This window comes from Motacilla alba, chromosome 1, assembly GCF_015832195.1.
Source record: "Motacilla alba alba isolate MOTALB_02 chromosome 1, Motacilla_alba_V1.0_pri, whole genome shotgun sequence".
Lineage (NCBI taxonomy): Eukaryota > Metazoa > Chordata > Aves > Passeriformes > Motacillidae > Motacilla > Motacilla alba.
In genome coordinates this window covers 29,498,046-29,520,576 of record NC_052016.1, presented here as the reverse complement: position 1 = coordinate 29,520,576, position 22,531 = coordinate 29,498,046, and the positions used below count along the sequence as shown (strand labels likewise).

Sequence of the window (22,531 nt, the reverse complement as noted above, 5' to 3'; positions counted from 1 at the left end):
TTCTGCAAGAGAGTGGTAATCACTACAGAGCTCTACGCTAACTGGCAGAGAGAAGTGATGAGTAGTCAAGAGGGTTCTGTGTTGATTTGGCATAGCCTGGTTTTTGGTAGTGGGGGAGGGCCACACAAGTGACTTCTGCGAGAAGCTGCTAGAAGCTTCCACCATGTCTGACAGAGCCAATCCCTGATGGCTCTGAATATGGACACACTGCTGGCTCAATTGGAGAGGCTGGTAATGCCTCTCTGATTACATATTTAAGAAGAAAATCAAAACGGTGCATGTGCAGTTGTTTCCAGGAGCGGTGAAGGGTAGCAGGCACAGGGCCTGCAAGCCTCCCCCGGCATTCGGCAGCCTAAGACAGGAAATGCTGAGTCAGGATGACTGGACCTTTGGAGCCCCTCTCTCCCGCTCTCGGACCCTTGCTTATCTCTCTGTAAGGCCACTTATAGGTCACTTTCCTTTAACCCTTACCATTGGACAATTCCCAATTCTCCTTTACCCTATATAAACCCCTGTTTCTGCCCAGTTCATCAGAAGAGCCATCCCTGAACCCCTTCGCAGAAGAGTCCTCGAGAAGACCAATAAAGACATCTCTGCGGAATTTCATACGCCTCTCCTCCTCTCTTTTCCCGCATCAGCCGAATGCCTGCTGCGGCCCGCGGCCCCTAGCAAGCTAAGAGCTGAAATCACTAATGAGCTGAATATCACAAGAGCTGTGATCACTAAAGCTTGCTAAGGCAGCTGGTGGCCAGGCACTGCTCGGAGCTTGGACAGGCAGTTCTTATCCAAACTGAGCTATCTGGGCTCTAATACAGCCATCTGGGGACACCCTGTAACCCAGCAAACGGCATTAGTGAAGTGCCGCTGCTGTGGCCATCCCCACAGCACGCGGCAATGTGTCGACATGGCTGTTGATATCTTGGTGCGGCCTGCGGCAAGCCTTGCCTGCCTGGCCACCCCTAGCCAGCCACTGTGGGCAGAAGGACAGGAGTAGTGATGGCTGATTGCCTTTTCCAGTGCCCCGCATGAGGAGAGGTGTTAAATAAGCACCAGTGCCGCAGCGACTGCCACTGCCTGCATGGCCAGCGGTGGAAACATGGTGAGTGACTCTCTGATGTGGAACCTCTTGGCACTGCAGGATCCTGTAGGAATCTTTGAATTGGTGGAACTTGTTGGCAATGGTGCCTATGGGAAGCAATGTTTCTTCTAGTCAGAGAAGAGGAGGAAGTGAGGACATGTGAGAGAAAACAACATGGCAGCACTAAGATCAGTGGAAAAAGATGGGGAGGAGGTACTCCAAGTGTCAGAGCCGAGATTCTTCTGCAGGCTGTGGTGAGGACTGTGGTGAAACAAACTGTCCCCCTGCAGCCCATGAGGTCCACAGGGGATGCAGAGATCCACTCGCAGCCCATGGGAGAAGTGCTCATGCTGGAGCAGGTGGATGCCAGAGAAATTTGTGATCCAGTGGGAACCTGAATAGAGAGAGAGGGCCCTTGCTTCCAGAGACAGAGAAAGAGGGCTCTTTTTGCCAAACTAGAGCAGCATATCCTTAGAGGACTGCACCCTGTGTGTGAGGGATCCACACCACAGCAGTTTTGGGAGGACTGTCCTGCCTGTGGGAAGGACTCACATTGCAGCAGTTTTGGCCGGACTTCTGCTGAGATTGGAACTACGATGGAGAAACTCCCAGGGAACTGTCCCAGAGAACAGAGGGATCCCATGGCATAGCTCTCCCTGAGCAAACAGAAAAAGAGCTTAGATGACAAACAGACCAAAACCCCCACGGCCCTGTTTCCTTGTGCTGTCAGTGGGAAAGAGGGAGGGGCTGGAGAGGAAAAAGATTGGCTTTTACAAAGGCTTATTTTACTTCTCATTATTCTCCTCTGACTCTGTTAATAATAAATTTACCTTATACCTTTTAACTTGAACCTGTTTTCTCCCAGTCCTTATCTTGACTTATGAGAACTTTGTTATTTTTTTCCCTCACCTTTGCCCAACTGTAGCAGGAGAGGATAAGCCTGGCATTTGGCCAGTGTCAAACCACAACAGGTTCCCAGTTACAGCACAGGAACACCAGGAGCTTGCAGGGAAAACAGGGAACACATGGGAGGTCAGAGCAGTGTCGATTCCCAGTGGTGACCAGTTTCTTGTTTTTTCTGTGGATGCCAGCAGCCCTCCGAAGCACCTTTGAGTCTGCAGCAGGAGGAGGGCAGGGCAGACCACTGTGAGGAAACTTCTGTGAGACGCTGCTCTTTACAGCACCTGAGCTCTGTAGGGCTCTCTGGCCTTGTCCAGAAGGGACATTTCAACTGTCCTCCTGGACATTTCCAGTGCCTTTTCCATGCCTTTGCACCTAAATAACTTTGACTAACTTTTCTGCTGCACCCTACAGGGCAGCAGTGCAAAACATTAAGCAGTTTTTCCTGATCTCTGCTAGAGAGACACATTGGACACACGTTGCGTCATCCACCCAGTGTGGCTGTCCCATGCAGCAAAACCACGGCAGGACAGAGACCCCTAATGAAGGATGTGAATAATCACTAGATTAGGTGTTTGTGTTACCTTGTGAATAATCACTAGATTAGGTGTTTGTGTTACCTTGTTTTGGTAAGGGATGTGTTGGTCTTTTGGTGTGTGCAGGCTCAGAGAGGCTCTCTCACCTAGGTGTTGCTGTAAGCCTGTCTTCTTTGCAGGAGTTCTGGGTGCACCATGTGTCTTCTGCCTGGGAAAAAAACCCCACCACCAATTAGTCACAGGATGCTTAGTATACCCCTTGCCATTTAGAGTGAACTGTGCTATTTTAAAGATGCTGTTACTAGCTGGGTGGGTTTCCAGAAGAGATATATAAAAATAACAAGAAGAAAGAGAAAAGCAAATGCAAGGTGAACAGAGACAAGACACCTCATTTGCAAGAAAAGGGAAGCTATTCTTACTTGTTCCTTCTGCAGTTATTTAGTCTCATGACACAATACATAAGACCAGCAAGAACAACGCAGCTGTTAATATTGGTGTGATGATGACTGTGCTCTTCTGAGCATCTACAAAAAAGAAATCAGTAAGTTCACACAAAACATGAAGTGATGCCAGTATGTTTCTGCTGTCCTCTTCCAGGGTCTGGGACCAAGAGAGCAGCATTCAGAATTTTGTGCTCATTTATTCTTTGAAGGAGAGAAAGGAACAGTGTAGCAATATAACTGTTCCAAAGACAAAGGATTATTTAATGTTTTTAAATAATTACTGATAATGTCTCATGCTTTCCTGGTATCAGGTTGTATCAAAACCCAGAACTTTTGATGTATTTATGTTTCTTTTTCTAAAAGACGGTTTATCGCAAGAGAAGTGTCCCATCCTTCCTGACACATATCCTCTAGCAAGATATTCTATGTGAAATGTGTTTGCCAAGCATTTGTCTGCCAGGAGCCTGCTCTGCTGGTATCCCCCAGATGTGTGTACTGCTGCTCTACATAAATAATTCTGTGGAAGTGTAGACATACTGTGTATGCACAAATGTGCATATTTATTCCATCTATATATGCACACATCCACCACACGGAGAAATCTTCTGGAAGGTTTCAAATCTTGAAATCTTCATCTAGCATGAGAAAGTTGTCTAGCAAGACGTGTGTAAGTACAAGCTGCCCTCTCACAATTGCACATTCTTCCCTAAGTGTTCCTCACATGTTACACATCTCCACACAACTGCAGCCCACCTTCCCTTCCTTTTTCCAGGTGAAGTGCCGTTATTTTCCTTCCTTGTGGGTGGTCAAGGAGGCAGGACAAGGCATGGAGGTGGCTGGCAGAGAAGGTAAGTCTACTTGCCACTGTTACTGTTCCATTGGTGTTCTGGATGTGGTGTATTTGAGGCCTCTCCTCCAGGCCTCTGTCATCCAGCCATGTGATGTTGGGGGCAGGCTTTCCTGTTGCTGAGCACACTGCTGTGAGGAGACCCTCAGTAGGCAGGAGGGAAGAAAATTCCACTGTGAGCTCAGAGATTGCTGGCAGCAAAAGGAGAAGATGCTTTTTACACTCTGTGGTGAGTTTACAGTCAAAGCTGCTGGGTTTCTATCTCTGTACAAGGCCTTCACTTCCCCTGAGGAAAGCGTTGCCTAGAAAATAGAAAGGATCTCCCCAAAAAAAGTTAAAGTGAATATAAAAGCAAATCTTTACTTGAAAGCTTTCAGGTACACAATATGGTGAAAACCGCACATGGTACAGTGATTCTGCAATTTTTGTAAGGTCAATTGATTAATATTCCTGTCATGTACTCTCCAATCAAAAGGTCAGTTGGTTAGGTAATAATTCTGGTATAGCAATCTGGACACTATCCACCAAGGAGATGCTGTTGCATTGAAAATCTCCATGTGGTGAGTAGTATTAATGACATCCCCACCTTCTGAGTACATCAGACCCAAACTGAGTGCCAGAAAGAGAGAAGGTGTTAGTAGAAAACTTACTTTGGATGTTGAGGCATATCTCTTTGCTGAAGGAGCCATGACGGAACACGTTGAAAATGCATCTGTAATAAGAGTCATCCTCAAGTGTGAGATTTTGGAGGGTGATAGCTGAGGCCTTTGGGGTTGCTCTAGTGAAAGACACCTTCTTCTGAAATGACCCTATCAGCCTCAGCCCATGTATTGGGCTGTAGGTGGCCATGCTCTGGAAGAAGTCCCATTTATTTTCTGCCAGGTAACTTGCAAAACATCCATTGAGAGTGAGAAGTTGCAATAGAAATTTACTTCTTTCCCAAAGGCAGCTACGATGATGGTATCAGATTGGATGCGCTCCTTCAAAGCTAGGAACAAAGCAAACCCCTAAATCACAGCATGAGGAAAAGCAATTGACTCAGGGAAGGCCATACTGGCTTGAAACATCCAGTCACATCATTCTCATCTTGCGGAGCACTGGAATAAGGAACTCCACCACGGGGCACACCAGGAGACCTCAGATGCCCTGTTGTCACAGGTGGCCATCACATCATTATTCTCTGGTCTACAGTTCCATGGAGAAGAATAAGGCAGTGTGGGAACAGAGGGTAGACAGGCTCTTTAGCAAGCACAGCAACCACCCAGCAAAAAGAGCTCTTGCCCCTGAGAGCACTCCTGCTTCCCTTTTGCCAACACCTGCAGGGCTGTGGGGAGGCAGGGCAGCCCAGGGCACCCCGCAGCCAGGAGGCAGCAAGAAGGGCTGCAGAGGGATATGCCCTGCTCCAGCCTCTCCCCAAAGAAGTGTGCGCCACCTGGACGTGCACACTGGAAATGCAAACCTGCTCCATCCCCTGTGCTGAGGAGTTCAGCAACACAACAAAGAAAGGGAATATACGGGCATATATATGGCTTGTGAGCAAAGTGCCCTGTGTTCTCTGTGACCAAGCCTTACCCAATTTGACTGCTGCTGACTCATGCCCAGCTAACGAGCTACTGTCCCAGTCACCAAGTTGTATATTTAAGGAGCATAGAATCCGTGTCTCTCTGCTTACTAGGAAAGGTGCTCCAGAGTTAAGCTGGGTTAGGGAAAGGGTGCTCCATTCACCCATTGCTGGTTCCACTTGCTGGCAGCCTCCACAGAGCAGCAGGTGGCAGATTACAGCCCAGAAGAGCAGGGAGAAGTGCGGGTGCCCAGAGTAGTTTCCCCAGGCAGGTGCTGTCGGGGTGCCTGCAGCATCGAAAGCGTCTCCACTTCGGGCTACCTCGACAGCTCCCCCAGCCCACCAGACACCTGAGCCCGGATGGTGTAATCACAGCCTCACCAGAGAAAATGAGAGAAGACTTTGCATGGCAGATCCAGCTGGGTTTATTTAGGGAAGATCCAGAGGTCCAGGTGGGGTAAGGGTGAAGAGAGAAGCAGGAACAAGCAGGAACACAACCTCAGCTGAAGGGAACCAGGGGCAGAGAGGCAAGAGAAGGAGTGAGGCCTGGGTATATAACTGGGAGAAGGTAGGAGGGGTCAGGGTACAAGTTATCCAGTGGGGAAGGGAGTCAGGAGAGGAGTTGAAGTGGGGTGACATGGGATACACCAATGGGGGAGTAGAGTGGGAGTGGTCTCCCAGGGAAAGCCAGTGGAGGAACAGAGGTTACAGAACTTTTTGGAACTGAGGGACAAACAGCAGTCAATTGACAACAGCATATTAACATTAACAAGCAGAAAATCATGGGAAATTGTGTCAGTCTCTCACCCTAGCTTAAACAGTGATGTCCTCCCATGGCATTCCAGGTTCGTCTTCCCCATGGCTGTCTCCCATAGGGGAAGATCATTGTGGGGCAAAGCAATTGGCCAGGCAAGCTCATCCCTTTCCCCGCTTCACTCAGAGGGCAGCTGGGATGCCTAAGGGGACTACAGAAGATTTTGTTTTTATTTTTCAGGGTGCTCTTCAATGGCCAATCAGCAGCACCATTGTCAATCATTGATCAACACTGGTTGCCAGAGGTAAAACAGAACAGGAGCCACTTTGTTCTTTCTTTGATTTTCTTTCTCTCCATCAGCAAAGCCTCGTGATGTCCCACATTCACCTAATCCTGCCAGTCTCTGCTATGAGCTGTTGAAAGTATTTGCAACTCTCAAGGTATGAATTTGCAATCTTCCTGGTATGTATGGGAGGTGTCTAATGAAAAGGGAAGAAACAAGGGGACACAGGCCCCGACAGACCCTGCTCCCTTTCTCTTTGGAAGGAAAGGGATGGTGGGCAGGGAAGTGCTGCCTGTGGATCACTGCCTCTGAGGCTTGCCAGACACCATGCTGGATGGCAACGCTGGAATCCTCTTTCCTCCCTTGGATCTCACACAGAGGAGTCACAAACAAAAGCAGATGATTCTCCATCAGGAGAGCAGTGTGGAGATACCAGCAGGTGTCAGTGCTTTGCCACAACTCACAAGCAATCTCCTTTATGAAAATAGCTACATTCCTGTAAACAACGAAGGCTTAAGGCAAATTGATTCATTTAAACTGAAATGTAAGCCTGGGTGTTTAGGATGAGACCCAGGCTTTCTGTAATTTACCTAAAGGATATTATAAAAGAAAATATTCTGATTGGGAAAAAAAAAGTTTGGATTTTTTTTTTTTTTTACTAAGAAGTGTAGGGTTTTTTCTGCAAGGCTTTCATCTTAGCCTCTCATGTACAATTTCAAGTGCTCTTTTACTAGACAAAGCTGCCTTTTCCTTAGGGTTGTTAAGGACCACAGCTTCTGACACATTAGGGAATTTAAAACTCTGTATTGTAGAGGAGTCCTAGACTGAGGATCCTCTCAGGCTTCCCAGAAATTTCAGATAGCTTTCTCAAAGTTGAGCAGACTACAACAGAGTCCATCCACAAAGAGCTGGACTAGTATTCAGTGCTCCTTTCACACATAGCTGTCTTTATATGTTCAAAGATGAGAGCAGCAGAGCTATGAGAAGGCCCTTTGTATGGCTTCCAAAAACATGAGCAATTTCTGGTGTACTGAGAGTGAAAACAAAAATACACTTGATTTGTATCTGCCTGGCTTGATAGTCTCATTTATAAAAGAGAAAAATGCAATCAATTAGTGCAATTCTCTTGTTTCAGCTGATTTTCAGGGGCTCAGTGCTGAAAACTGAATGAAAAACAATGGGTTATGTTTTCTTCCATGTCTGATTTAATAAGAAAATTTACTGGTGGGTATTTAGATGACTCATTCCCCCAGGGTCACACAACAGAGAATTGATGAATGATGCTTTCAAAGGTCTACAACCAAAACAAAATTTCTTTTCACCGAACAAACTTAGTCCCATGCCTCTGCCAGCACTGGTTTCAGAAGAAGAATATTCTTCCTATTTCAGCCAGTGTCTGTAAAATATCTAAGGCAAACATTTCAGCTACTTTTCAAAGTCACATCTTCAGCCAGAGCTGTTGGGGCCAATTTGCTTGCATCTTACTGCTCTCTTAGAACCAGGAGCCCAGTATCTAGGCAGAGAAAAATACCAACACAATATACCTCTGAAGTAGCCTGGCATGCCAAACCAGAAGCACGGACATTTTATACAGCCTGAAGAACCTTTATTTTATCTATCTCAACTGTTTAAAAGGATGCCTACATGAGTTAAAATCTTAACCCAAACTGGCTAATGTCAGGGTCGAAGGATCCCAAAGCTGAGAGATGCAGGCTGCATTTGCTTTATAAAGAGAGACACATAACCCAGAACCAGTTTTATCTATGTGAGAGGCAAGCAGGAAGGTGGCATTCCCTCTTGCCCTTTTTCCATCAGTTAGGAGAAATTATACCCTGCATTAACACTACTTGTCCTGAGGCTGGACAAAATGCAGTAGCACGTAGTGGTCAAAGGCGAGTTGGGTGAGACTGACAACTGCCCAGCTTAAAAACAGGCAAAAATCCTGGGCTTTTTTGTTTGTTTTTATGTTTTTGTGGTGGTGGTAGTAGTAGCTCAGAACATTCCTGTAGAATTTATTTTAAAAATGTGGTCTGTTTCCATTTACTTACAAAGTTAATCTGCTTTGTATCACTTGTATTGGAGCAGAAAGATAAAGCAGTCAATTTCACTTAAATTTGCTTGCTTCCTACCAGTTTTATTTCTATTTCTTATTTCAAGCTCCACCCGAATTTCACCTACCGCCTCCACCTACAGCCATGCAGAGCCACAGCAAGTAAAAGGTGTTGCGCATCAAACCCACCAATTTATTAAAATCACATATTTATTAAATTAAATATTAGGTATCTATATAAACCAATTTGAAATTTAACCTCTAAGAAATTCTTACAAATTGTTAACAGAAATAACTGGACAGACAAGCACAAACTAATTACAAAGAAATCTCATAACAGCAGTTAGGATTTTCATCATTCATAGTCAAAACTTCTGATTCCATCAGTCATGCTTTTATCTATTCCACAAAAGATGGTTTGTATCTATTTCATATTCTTTTTTTGCCCCAGAGCTATCAGCTGCTTAATTATCCATAGTCTGTATTCTTGCATTCATTTCATTGCTATGTGAAACCAAACACCACAGCAGTAGCACACAGCATTTTATGGTGCTGCATCTTAGCAGATGGCTTTGTAGAGCATGAAGGTAAGTACATGTATTAGTTTTAAGTGTTCCGTGACTGGATATCATATTCTCATTCTAATATCATGAATGAAAAATAAATCTTATACAGAAATTTACTTGTAAGCCATTGCATCCCTCACCCAGCTGCTGGACCTATCATACTCATAATCAGAAACCTCTAAAACCTCTAAAAATTTCTACATTCTGCTAAAAAGTAAAATAAACTACAAAACCACACATGAACAGATACTTTCATGACTCCAAGCCCTGCTTTCCCACACTCCAGGTGATCAGCTTGTAGAAAACAATAATTGATAATCACTGCCATTTTCCTGGGTTTGAATAGATTTCTGACTGGCATTGTACCTTTCTCTCTTCCCTCAGGAAATCCTTTTCTTTACCCTTGTCTAAACTCCCTGTTTCTGCAGGAGATTTTTTTTTTAATTAAAAAAAACCCCAACAAAACAAACAACAAAACCGTAGTCTAAACACAAGCAGAAACCTCATGTTAAAACTCAAATAAATTGCTCTAAATTGCAAGTGCAGACTGTGCAGAATGGCAAGGGCTGAGGCTACACAGCCACAAGAAGGGTGCCAGGGGCTTTCCACCCCATTCCTGCCCTCCACAAACCCAGGGGAAACCCTTCTCCCCTGGCCTCTTCCCTCATCAAGAATGAAACAAAGCAGCAATGGTGGAAAAGTTTGGACAAACCATTACTTCCTCCTTTGACAGTTAGGAGGCTATGCAGGAAAAACCCCAATTGTAACAGCTGCAGGCAGTTCCTCTTTCCCCTCACTCACCAACTGTGCTATTTCCAGGCATTAGGGGGGTTTAAAAGAAGTATTTTATAGCAAAGACCAGGTTTACTCATTCTCAACTTGATTTCATTTTAGTTCACTTGGCTTTTTGACTACAACTTAGTGATTTACATGGGACACCCATTTGAAATACATGTATGAGTAAAAAACAGATTACATGCTTTTGCTCCAGGAAGCCAGAAGGCGAGGAAGCAGCCTGCACTGGTGGCTTCCGACAAGACCAGCATGAGCCAGGTGGGCTCATTTTTCTTTCCCTAAGTCAACGAGACTTCATGAGCATATGGTGCAATTCAGGGAATTACAGGAGATTACAGCTCAGATCCGACCCACTGCTTAGAAGCAAAGCGTGGTCAGAATAGGGAACATTCCTAGCCCTGCACTGGTACTTATCTGCCCACATGGAAATAAATAAAGCACCCACCTCCTCAGGCCTAGCAGCCTCTTGCTTCCCACTGCACTCACCTGCCACTACACCAGGACACAAACAAAATGCACTGGACAACCTACTAACCCTGCAGCTGCCCTTTTATTGCCCTGCTTCCTCCTTAAGGTGGGTGGGATGCCAGGAAACACAAGGCTGCTGTGATAGATCAGGTACATTAAAAAGCGGGCAGTGAAAAGCCCCAAGAAAGAGCGAACAAGGAAATATCTATGTGCCTTCTACATTGCTTTCCAGGAGAGGTTACTGGAAAGTGGACTTGGCACTTCCTCGTGACTCTTGGCTTGAAGCCTGTTACTCCTGGCACCTGAGTTGTAAGTCCAGGCTGGCTGCAGTCTTGGCCTGATCTCTCGTGCCCTTTAGGGAACAAGTTCAACACCTGAAGTTCAGAGCAGTGTGCTGGGCTGTTCTGCAGGTTTTCTGCAGCCCAGCTCCTGGTAAGGGGCTCTTTTGGTCCATCAGCAACACTTTCCAAGCCAGCAGCCTTACAAAATGTTGTCTTGTTTCACTCAATCCCGCATCCACTTTTGAGTTTGCAATGTTAAAATATCAAAGAGTAATAAACAATGTTAAAACCCCCAAAAATACATGAGTTCAACTAAATGGATCCACACAGCCAGCCTGAGTTTCAAATAAATATTTTACATTTTATTCTTATGAAACAGAATATTATAGTGTAATAAAATAAATAAATACATATTATAAAGGATATATTATTGCCCCTTTTTATATTTTTTCTTGGAGAAAGTCACAGGAGGTTTCCTTGAAAGCTTGAAGTGCCACTTTAAGTGTTTATCTCTTGCATGTGTAGGTGGGGCAGCTTCTCAGGTGTTCAGTGGCGCACCAAGGCTGTGGGACACCGCAGGAGCCCATGTGCTTGCAGCTCCGTATTGCCTGCACTTCTTGGCCTTGGTGCAGGCAGGAAGTACCTGATGAAAAAGTGGTTTTTGTGTTTATTTCCTCAAAATATGTGAATGTTTTAAGTGTGAGGGTAAAGATCCTGGATATTTGTATTGCCAAGTGAGTCCTTGTGTCTCTTTGTGAGGGGAGACTAATGTTTTTCCCTTGCAATCCCACCAGCAGTCTTCAGCTCGGACCTAGAGGTATAACACCTAAGATATGTGTTGCATTTCCTCCACTGCTTCTTTTTCTCCAAAATGTTCCTCAGAATCCAGGGTGCACATACTAGGCATGTACTGCAAGGAGGATGAGGAGACTTCACAAAACTAGACTGTGATTTTCTGAAACGGTGCCACTTCACCTCAGTTTATCCCCACCTCAAGCTTGTATCCTGCACCCCTGCACTAGGATAGCCTTGGTGAACAACCAGCAGTGCCTCAGCCCATGCCCCAGTGTGGCACCCAGGGCTTCCCTCACAGAGGCACGGTTTTCCTCTAAGACCATATTTTGAGGCTCATCTTCAAAGTTGCTGCCTTCATGAGCTGCATTGGTTGTGCTGAGGGAGGCTACTTTAGGAGCTGCAGAGGACCCATGCAAGTGTCTGGCCACTGCTTACACAGCTATTTTGTGCACAAATATAATAGCAGAGTGATGCTCCCACTGCAGCATGCCTTGTCATTGGCACAATGAATGTTTTCTACCTGCCAGCACTCTTGGGCACCAGTAGGCTGGCTATACACAATCAGGTTTCTCATTCCCAGCTGTCTGGCTGGGGGCTTATTCCTGTGTCCCTCTCCAGCCCAGTTTCAGCCTGGCTTGGGCAGTGTGCAGGCAGCCCTGGTGTGGCTGGGCAGAGCCAGGTCATGGTATTGAACCCCAAGATCTGTGGGGGTGAATTTTGCAGCACCCTGAGGAAAGGCAGACCTACCCAGCAGGGCCAGGTTGGGTTTCTCTCTGGGTCACGTAGGTGCCTGAGGCAGTGGTAGAAGAGGCAGGTGAGAATGAGAAGGGAGGTCAGGGGGACAAGGACCCCCAGTGCAATGGCAATGGCCGGTGCCATGCTGCTGTCCAGACCTGTGGGGAAAGGAGCAGGTACTCAGTTTGTGCATGAAGTAAAAGAACAACCTGAAACCCATTTCAAGCATCCCTTGGCCATTCCCTGGGGTGAAATGGGACGGATAAGAACACTGGGAGCACATTCCAGCATGATGCACACAAGTGGCATTGCCAGCAGACCTGTGCTTGGTCTGATGTGAAGATCAGGCATGTAGAATCCAGGTCCTCTGAGCTACCCAATGCTGGCATGTCTTGGTTTGTCACGTTACATGACAGGGAACCCTGTCACAAATAGTTCTTCACAGAGACAGGGAGGCTGGGCACATCATGGTGGGTAAGGGGACCTGAGGAGCAGTAAGACATTATGTGCCATTGGTCAGGCATCTGGATGTTCCATGGCACCTCCTCCATCCCTCCCAAGCCCAGCCACAGCTGCTCTTCCAAGTGCCTTCCCCACCTTCTAACCCTCTAAAGAGTTTTCTGATTCTGCCCCAGGAGGTGCTTCCCAATTTCTGCCCTACTCCAGAGCAGGAGCAGAGTTACATACTGACCCTGCTCCAGGCTGTCTGTGGGCAGGACCAGGGTCACATTTAGAGAAGGGTGTTGGATCATGCAGGTGATGGGGTATTCCTGAAGGATTTTGGAGTAGGTGTGGGTAAAATTGCTGATGACAGTCACGGTCTGGTTGCTGAACTTTATGTGGTACTCCCTTGGTTTCTGCTGCAGGATGCTGGGGAGGTGCCAGTTTATTTTTGGAGCTGGTTTCCCTGTTGCTGAGCAGCTCATCCCCACCATTTTCTCAGAGTCGTCAGGTTTGTCTGGACTGGATATAAGCTTAGTTTCCAGTCTGGGGTCCGAGATGGCTGTAAACAAAGTGACAAAGTCCATTAGTTTCTGCCTATGTTTAAACAAAGAGTATCTGTATTTACAGTTATCTTGGAGGAAAAGCTTACTATCTAATCTTAGCTCCCCCTTCCCAAAGCCCCAGCAACGACAAATAAATATGAAAGTGATCAGACAGTAGTCTGGAAGTGAAGACATGGACAACAGAAAAGGCAAAAGGGTAGAAGCATCTGTTTCAGTTCTGTTACTAGCAGCAGCCTCCTAACTGAGAAGTGGTGATTATGGCTGAGTTAAAAACAGAAGGCAGTGAAACTGTGAAGTCATATGTCCTTTTCTCTCTGAAAGAGCTGAACTGCTTAAATGAGTTAGAATTATTTTCCTTTAAAATTACCTACAGGATTAGCTTTACCACTGTTCAGCATTTTTGCTGTTGAGGTGTGTAGAGTTGCAAATCAAAGGACTAAATGCATGTATTTATGCAAGACAGTAATAGTGAATTTGTATGTGGTTACACCATGGACTTCACCTGTGAAGGGTTTGTGCTTGTATGACTTTGTTTCCTCTTGTAAATGGTTTTTGGGTGCGTCATAGTATCCCTCAAAACTATAACGGAAGATCACTTCTTTGAACACTCTCATTCCAGAAGATTTGTGGATGCTGTCACATTTAATTTTACTGTGGAAGAAGGATGAACTACAGGCATCATTCATACTTACTCACTCACATGAAGCCTACTTGTTGATTCCTATTTATACAAACTGTATTTGCAAGGAATAGATAACGGGGAGAAGTTCTGGAAGTTGGTTTCAACCTGGATAGAACTCCAGGTGAGATCTGAACACATAAGCCATGTCCCATGTGAAAAATCACAGAATCACAGAATAATGAGGTTGGAAGGGACCTCTAAGATCATCGAGTCCAACCTATACCCTAACACCTCAACTAGACTATAGCACCAAGTGCCATGTCCAGTTCTTTTTTTAAACACATCCAGAGATGGTGATTCTACCACCTCCCTGGGAAGACAATTCCAGTACTTTATTATTCTTTCAGTGAAAAACTTTTTCCTAATATCCAATCCATACCTTCCCTGACGTAGCTTGAGACTGTGTCCTCTCGTTCTGTCAGTTGCTGCCCGGTGGAAGAGACTGACGCCCACCTGTCTACAACCTCACTTTAGGAAGCTGTAGTGAGCAATAGGGTCACCTCTAAGCCTCCTCTTCTCAAGGCTGAACAACCCCAGTTCCTTCAAACATTCCTCATAGGGCTTGCGTTCCAAGCCCCTCAGCAGCCTTGTTGCCTTCTTCTGGACGTGCTCAAGCATCTCAACGTCCTTCCTAAACTGAGGGGCCCAGAACTGGACACAGTACTCAAGATGCAGTCTCACCAGTGGCAAGTACAGGGGAAGAATGACCTCCCTGCTCCTCCTGGCCACACAATGCCTAATGCAGGCCAGGATGCCATTGGCCTTCTTGACCACCAAGGCACATTGCTGGCTCATATTCAACTAGCTGTCAACCAGCACCCCCAGGTCCCTTTCTGCCTGAACACTGTCCAGCCACACTGTCCCCAGCTTGTAACGTTGTAGGGGATTTTTGTGGCCAAAATGTAGAACTCGGCACTTAGACTTATTGAACTTCATGCTGTTGGACTCTGCCCATCCATCCAACTGATCTAAGTCTCTCTGCAGAGCCCTCCTTCCTTCCAATATATCAACACAAGCTCCCAGCATAGTGTCATCTGCAAATTTATTAATGAAGGACTCGATGCCCTCATCCATATCATCTATAAAAATATTAAATAGAACTGGTCCCAGTGCAGACCCCTGAGGGACACCACTGGTGACTGGCCAACAGCTGGATGCAGCACCACTCACCATCAGTCTCTGGGCCTGGCTATCCAGCCAGTTCTTAGCCCAGTGAAGAGTACTCCTGTCCAAGCCGTGGGCTGCAGCTGCTCCAGGAGTATGCTGTGGGAGACAGTATCAAAGGCCTTGCTGAAGTCTAAGTAGACAACATCTATAGCTTTTCCTGCATCCGCCAGGCAGGTGACCTGGTCATAAAAGGAGACTAGGTTGGTCAAACATGACCTACCCTTTGTAAACCCATGCTGACTGGGTCTGATACCCTGGCCATCCTGTAAGTGCTGTGATAGCACTCAGTATGAACTGTTCCATTATCCTACCTGGTACTGAGGTCAGACTAACTGGCCTGTAATTACCAGGATCCTTCTTCCTACCTTTTTTTAGATGTGTGTCACATTGGACAGTTTCCAGTAATCTGGAACTTAGCCAGTGAGCCATGACTCTTGATAAATAATGGAGAACGGCTTTGCAAGCTCATCTGCCAGCTCCCTCACCACTCTAGGATGGATCCCATCTGGTCCCATTGATTTATAAATATCCAAGTGTTCCAGCAGTTCTCTGACTGCCTCTTCTTGGATAACAAGAGGACCATTCTGCTCCCTGCTACCACCTACCAACCCCTGAGGACAGTTGTCTTGAGGACAAGCTGTCTTATCACTAAAGACTGAGGCAAAGAAGGCATTAAGCATTTCCACCTTTTCCTCATCTTTAGTTACTAGGTTGCCTGCCTCATCCAATAAGGAGCAGAGGTTGGTTATACCCTTCCTTTTACCATTAATATATTTGTAAAAACTTTTTAAAAATTATTTTTAACAGAAGTTGCCAAGTTTAGTTCGAACTGAGCTTTGGCCTCCCTAATTTGTTTTCTACATGCCCTAGCAGCTCCCTTAAATACTTCCTGAGAAATCAGTCCCTTCTTTAAAAGATGATCTTTTTTTTTATTTCTAAGTCCCCTCAAAACCTTGTTGCTCATCCAGACTGGACGTTTGCCTCATTGACTCATCTTTCGGCACACAGGGACAGTCTGTTCCTGTGCCCTCAAGAGCTCTGCCTGGAAGCACACCCATCTTTCCTGAACTCCTTTCTTTTCAAGGGCTGTTTCCGAAGGAACTCTCTGAATAAGTCTCTTAAATAGGCCAAAGTCTGCCCTCCGGAAGTCCAACGTAGAGATCTTACTGATATTCCTCCTTATTTCACCAATTATCGAGCATTCTATAATTTCATGATCACTGTGCCCCAAGTTGCCTCCAACTTCTGCATCACTTACCAGTCCACCTCTATTTGTGAACAACAGGTCTAACATAGTCCCTCCCCTGGTGGGCTCGCCCACCAGTTGTGACAAAAAGTTATCCTCCACACACTCTAAAAACTTTCTAGACTGCTGTTTTTCTGCTGTATTAAGTTCTCAGCAGATGTCTGGTAGGTTGAAGTCGCCTACAAGAACAAGGGCTGATGATCCTGAAACCTTGTTCAGTTGCTTATAGAATAAGTTGTCCACCTCTTCATCCTGGTTGGGTGGACGATAGCAGACTTCCAGTAGGATGTCAGCCTTGTTGGCCTTCCCCTTAATTCTTACCCATAGGGACTCAACTTCATCATCATTAGTTTCAATACCTATGACATCCAAAACCTCTCTAAAATAAAGGGCCACTCACCCACCTCTTTTCCCTTTTCTGTCTCTTCTGAAGAGCTTGTAGCCATCCAGTGCAGTGCTCCAACTATGTGAGTCATCCCATCATGTTTCTGTGATGGCGACTACGGTTCTGCTGCCTCACCATGGCCTCCAGCTCTTCTTGTTTGTTACCCATGCTGCCTGCATTGGTATACATGCACCTCAGCTGGGCCACTGATTTCTCCTCTAACACAGTCTTACCATCCTTGGGCCTGCTTCCAGACAGCCCAGATACATGCCCTTCCCCCTTAAGACCTAGTTTAAAGCCCTCTTAACAAGGTCTGCCAAATAATGAGATAAAAACCTTCCGCCCTTAACAGAGAGGTGTATCCTATCTGATTCCAGTAGAGCAGGTACCATAAAAGTTGCCCCCTGATCAAAGAATCTGAAATTTTGCCGATGACACCAACCCTTGAGCCACTTGTTAATGATGTGAGTTCTCCTATTTCTTTCATAATTTTTTTCTGCCACCAAAGGGACTGAGCAGAACACTACCTGTGCACCTGTCCTATCAACCACTTGACCCAGTGCCCTAAACTCCCTTTTAATTGCCTTGACACTCCTCTTTTCAACCTCATCACTGCCAGCCTGGAGTATCAGCAGCGGGTAATAATCAGAGGGCTGAATCAGCCTAGGAAGTCTCTCAGTGATATTTTGTACTTGGGCCCCAGGGAGGCAGCAGAGTTCCCTGTTGGATGGGTTGGGTTGACATACGGGGCCCTCTGTTCCCCTCAGAAGGGAATCCCCCACTACAATCACCCTTCTTTTCTTCTCGATATTAGATGTGGTGATCCGTCTTACAGATGAGTCATAATTGGGAGGCTCACTGGGCAGATGATTTTCTTCTAAATCATCTGGCTGGCTTTCTAGATCCAGGGCCTCATACCTGTTCTGAAGTGGCACCTGGCTAGGGGAGGGGGGGCAGGAGGGATTTTTGTTGTTACCTCCCCGAGCAGGGACGCATTTCCACTCCCCTTCATATACCAGGTGCCCCTCTATTGCCTGAGAGTGAGAGGCGTATGAGTCCTCTGGCTCCTGGTGGCCTCCATTAAAGACGTAAGGGCTGAACTCCACCAGTCTATTTCCCTTTCACTATGCCTGATACTTCTTAATCTTTCAACTTCCTCCCTAAGCTCAGCCACCAGCAAAAGGAGGTCGTTCACCTGTTCACACTGTAGGCAGTCTCCTCCACAACACCCACCGGAACCACTGATAAGCTCAAACACTCCATTCAGGAATGGGTCTGTACAGACACATCCTTTTTGGAGGGCTCCACTTGGTCACATACACTTGTACCAACCACAGATTTTGACTGGGTTAAAACCATTACTAGGAGAAAGCCCAAAATCAAGCAACCATTAAAAACATCTCCCCTAACTAGCAAGAACCTGCAACCCTGCCTGCTTGCCCTGCCTGCTTGCCCTGCCTGCACGAACTGCTGTGACCCTGTTTGCCCACTCCTGTTCACCGTGCTCTGGGTCACCATGCTCCCTGGAGGCCTCTTATAATGAGTCACTCAGGAGCTAAGGAAGCTCCACCTCCTGCTCCTGAATGGCTCAAAATGCAAGCAACTCACCTGCTCAGCTAGCTTCAAAATGAGCTTCCAGCTATTCTGGTCATGCATGTGCCTCTTTGCATTTTGAATACTTTGCAATTTTTTTACAACCAAACGCAGAGCAAGTCAAAAATTGCCTGATTTCCAGGATTAGGGGGTGAGAGCAGCAGTGAAAGCAAGCAGAGGAGCATGAAGTTCATGGCTGTGGCCAAGCAGCTGTCAGCACAGCACATGGCCAGGGAAACTTGGAGGAAGTCATGAGTTACACGTCAGTTTTGAATCTCGCTGTTGCTGACTTGAAAGGGAAGAAAATTAAAGAGCTGTTGAATGCTGGTTTCGCATCAGAGGTAAAACCAGAGAGGGAGAAAGACAGGGAGAGCCATTTTTCCTGCATCAATGTAGCAATATTAGGGAAGGTCTTTCACAGGAAAAATGACTTGGTCCTCAGATGAGCACCCGCACACAATTACAGTGCCTTACCATAAACCTTGAGACACATCCTGCCAGTGACAGCCCCCGAGGGAAATGTGTTGAAGATGCATTTGTAGCATCCTTCATCTTGGAGGGTGACTCCATGAAGGGAGATGGCTGAGGCTTGTAACTCATTGTGGGCAAAGCTCACATGGCTTACATAGGCCTTGGCTATATTTTGGCCATTCATCATACTGTAGGTTGCTATGTTGTCTTCAGCCCCATCTCTCTCCTTCTGCCATGTCACCTGTATCACATCTTCTTTTGTGACTGACCGGCATGAAAAAGTAACATTTCCTCCCGCCTGGACTGACTGGACCTTTCTGTTCATCACCTGCACAGAGGCTGGGAGAGAAGCAGGTTCCACACTCAGTATTTCTCACACTCTTCTGCAGCCCAACCCCAACAAAGGCCCCTGCAGCCCCTCACCTTCATTTCCAAGCAGAGCAACTCTGTAGGATTTCTCTATCCCTCCATCTAGGGAAAAGTTAAAAATGCAACTTGAAAGAACTACCCAGAGAGTTTCACTGGACCTGCTACCTCTCACACCAAGCATTTTGCCAGCCTGATACCTGTGCTGCAGAGAGCAACACTGAGAAAGACCATTCTGGTGTTGGGAGCCCCTGATTTGTCTGCTAGGACTGCTATCCCACGGGCACCCACAGAGAGATTCCCTAAACTTTCAGCCATGCTGACAACCAAACAGCTGTTGGCCCAATACTACTCTCTTAGCCCTCCTGTGGCATGGGGTGTAGCAAATCAGTAAAAATGTAAAAATTATTATGTGTCTCACTATACATACATCATGTATTCACACTTGTCAGAAACTAGTAAGGATCAGAAAACTAGAAGAAAAAAGCAAGAAGGGTTCTCAGGGAGAACCTGAGGCAAACTGCATTGGTGCTTTTATCTCAGCATTGAAGTCACGCTGCTGAGAAACAGCTGCAGAAGAGACCCTACTGATGGCCTGCAGGGAGAAAACTTGCGCAGCATAAATGCCATGGTATTAAAAGTCTGCAGGGAAAAGAAGAAAACAATCAGTCTCCTCTTCCAATTTGTAGACATGAAAAAATTGTTAAGGGCACAGGCAAGGTGAAGATGACAGCTCAGCTCAACAGTTGTCTTGGCATAATAGTTTTCAACGTTTATTTGTACATCTCAGCATGGGAAGGGAGATATCAGCAGTAACAGTTGCAGCACTGAAAACATAATTCAATTTACAAGAAAGGGAAATATCTTTGCAGAGGAGGTGAGGCTGTCTGCAGTGCCCAGAGGTACTCTATGCTAACCCAGAGCAATGCTCTGAGATTCTGGCTGTGACCACGGCCAGGCAGATTTCCATCAAAGACCAAGAAGCCAGTTGTCAAGCTGTGCCAGTCACTTTGCTTTCTAGATGTCAGCAGTGCCATAGGCAGACTACAAACCATGATCATGGAAGCTAGTTTGAAACTAATTCAGCCTTCTACATGATTTTTAAATACAAAACCAGTGTAATACGTTCATGCTTTTGATGGCCTGAGCAGATACCTACGAGCACAGTTTGCCTGCTTTATAATTTGCCCATTATGCATCTCTCTGGAATTTATGGTGCACTGGTGCTAAATTAAGAAGTGGATGTTGTCAATGCAACCAGCAGTGACATGCCTGAGCCCAAGGTAAGTAGTACAGTGCCACAAGTGCTGTGTAATCACTGGGTTTGCCCTAGGAGGGTGTAAAGTGTGGACCGCAGCACCCAGCAGCACAGAAGGAGACTGCCACAGCCACTGAGGTCCCTAACGCTGTTAGAGTAATGACACAGACACCCAGACAGAAAAGGGAGTTACCTGAAACAGCAGTCCAGATGCTGGAGAGGAGCAGGCAAGTGACCATCATCATCTTAGTTGTGCGCTCAGAGAGACAAGTGAGCGATCCACTGAGTGCCACTTCCCCTTTTTTAAACACTTCGCTCTTACTCTAGGGACATTCCCCACCATGCAAATGGCACCTTGTGAAAACTTCCTGCCTCTGTGATGTAACTGTATTTTAGGACACATGACAACAAATGTCAGAGCCAGAAACTCCTGTTTTCCCAGCTGTGCTACTAAGCAGAGTGGGGTACTGGGTTTTTCACAAGCACTTTGTCCATAAGGTTGGGTTTTCATAAGAACCTAAATACAAGCACAGATTTTGAAACTGGCTCAGCACCCAGTGTCTGTGGGTTTCAAGAGGAAAGGCCACCCTGGCCTTGACCTGAGCTCCAGGAAAGGCCATGCTGCAATGAGTACCACAAATGTCTCTATATGTAACTCAGAGTTAGGGGTCTGCACCTATCATGTAATTCAGTGATGAGGTGATGAAAGACCCAGGAGGTGCTGATGCTTCTGTAAAACAACTCTTTCTCTAGGTTAAGGAGACCAAAGCAAGCCAAGAGGTGGACTCAGGCTCTAAGTCATGTGTTGTCTCAGGGAAGGAGCAGAGCCTTGGTCTCACCTCTCCTCCACTGATGTTGCCTCCATCTCCACAGGTCCATGATCCTTCCCCAACCCTGTCTCTTGGAAAGACAGGTTGCCTTCCACTAGCACACACTTCCTCCACCACCATCACCTGAGATGACATAAAAATAGGTCACACAAGTTGTCGGAGTCATTGTTTTTGTGCCTTTTTGCTTTGTCATTGTTATGCCTGTGTTCCCCTTTCTGTTGTGGGTTGTGATCACTGCTGAAACCAGCCAAGCCCTCAGCCCATGGGTGGCTCTCCTATGGCACACTGGGGCAGCCATACTATGAGACCTCATTTGCTAATCAAACTTATACTAAGTAAATTGTGTTTCACGCTTCTGATTTCTGATGAGGTGGCTTACATTTTTTTGCAAATTCTTACTACTTACAAATGACTATGATTGGAAATAAAACGTTTTCCCTCAGTTGAATGGCCACAAAGATTAGCCTCAAATTATGCAAATCAGTTGCAAGCCAGCAGGCCCAAACCATAAAGTGACACAAAAGATTCTCAAACATGCTTTCACATTTATGATTCCTTTTCTCCTTAGTGGCAACTAATCTGAAAACAGAAACAGCTCAAGTATCAATAATCCTCTAAAGAAATATTTTGGATGTGCTTTTGAGTAGGTTCAAGAATTTATTCCCATAAGTCTGAAAAATGCATTTGCTCCTTACTATTATCTTCCTTTCAGATATCTTATTTTCCTTTCCTTGAGTTGCTTGCATACTTGCACTTTCCTGCAAAATTTCTGGAAGGGCATTCTAGCCTGATCATAATGTGACATCACTAATTAGCAATCACAAAAGGAACTGCACTTGATTTTAAAAAGAATTGCAAGTCCAACTGGTAAGTAGGAAATATTCTTGTCAGCTTTAACCAATTAATTTTCTCTCAGAAACACTCTGATCTTCCAGAACTCTTAAAAACTATGTGCTGCTAGAGGAAACACTTTTCAATGAAGAGCAAACTTTTAGTCTTAGTGAAGGACAGAGGTGGCTCTGCCAGTGGGAAAAATTTGTTTGCTTTAATTTGTTATGGCATTCCTGGTGAGAAAGAGCTGTGTATGCTGGAAGCTGCTCCTTCCAAGCTCTGATTTTCCTCTGACATCTCCTGGTGCCACAGGGAGCCTGAGCCTGCAGGGGCCTCCCTAACAGCCTTCATGAGTCACTGTTTGCATGCACATCCAACTGCTGCAGCATCTCTGTCGAACCACTCCCCTTTCTCCAGGGACCAGACAACATCACTAGTTGATTAATTGCTTTAAACACAATGTTTCACTCATAATGTGAGATCCATTAACCCAACCACTTATTTGGAATTTGTGAATGTATCTTTAAGTGCGTGAATGGCTGCTCTGTTCATCTTTGCATAGACTTTTGGTGGATTACCGATCTTCTCCTTCCTTGCCAGTAA

At 45.9% G+C, this 22,531-nt stretch overlaps 2 protein-coding genes across 4 annotated transcripts; both read right to left on the bottom strand.

Annotated features, from left to right (window-relative positions):
• Positions 1–850: 850 nt before the first annotated feature.
• Positions 851–8,632, bottom strand: LOC119703444 (OX-2 membrane glycoprotein-like). Its single transcript, XM_038143365.1, is given in 5 exon segments — positions 851–970; positions 2,599–2,722; positions 4,391–4,664; positions 4,667–4,792; positions 8,581–8,632. Coding segments are annotated over 5 exon segments (696 nt in total).
• A 38-nt stretch (positions 8,633–8,670) lies between these two features.
• On the bottom strand, positions 8,671–20,578 carry LOC119709897 (OX-2 membrane glycoprotein-like). 3 transcript variants are annotated; one of them, XM_038158238.1, is made up of 6 exons: positions 20,461–20,518; positions 19,067–19,114; positions 18,647–18,982; positions 12,784–13,095; positions 12,105–12,250; positions 8,671–11,205 (listed from the first exon to the last, which is right to left on the bottom strand). In XM_038158238.1, the coding sequence occupies exons 1-6, from the start codon at positions 20,510–20,512 to the stop codon at positions 11,101–11,103; spliced, it is 999 nt and encodes a 332-aa protein (XP_038014166.1). In that variant the 5' UTR covers positions 20,513–20,518; the 3' UTR covers positions 8,671–11,100. The 3 variants fall into 3 exon arrangements, with proteins under 3 accessions (XP_038014166.1, XP_038014148.1, XP_038014156.1); XM_038158220.1 differs by having other exon boundaries at positions 8,671–12,250; XM_038158228.1 differs by lacking the exon at positions 19,067–19,114 and having other exon boundaries at positions 8,671–12,250; positions 20,461–20,578.
• Between the last annotated feature and the right edge of the window lie 1,953 nt (positions 20,579–22,531).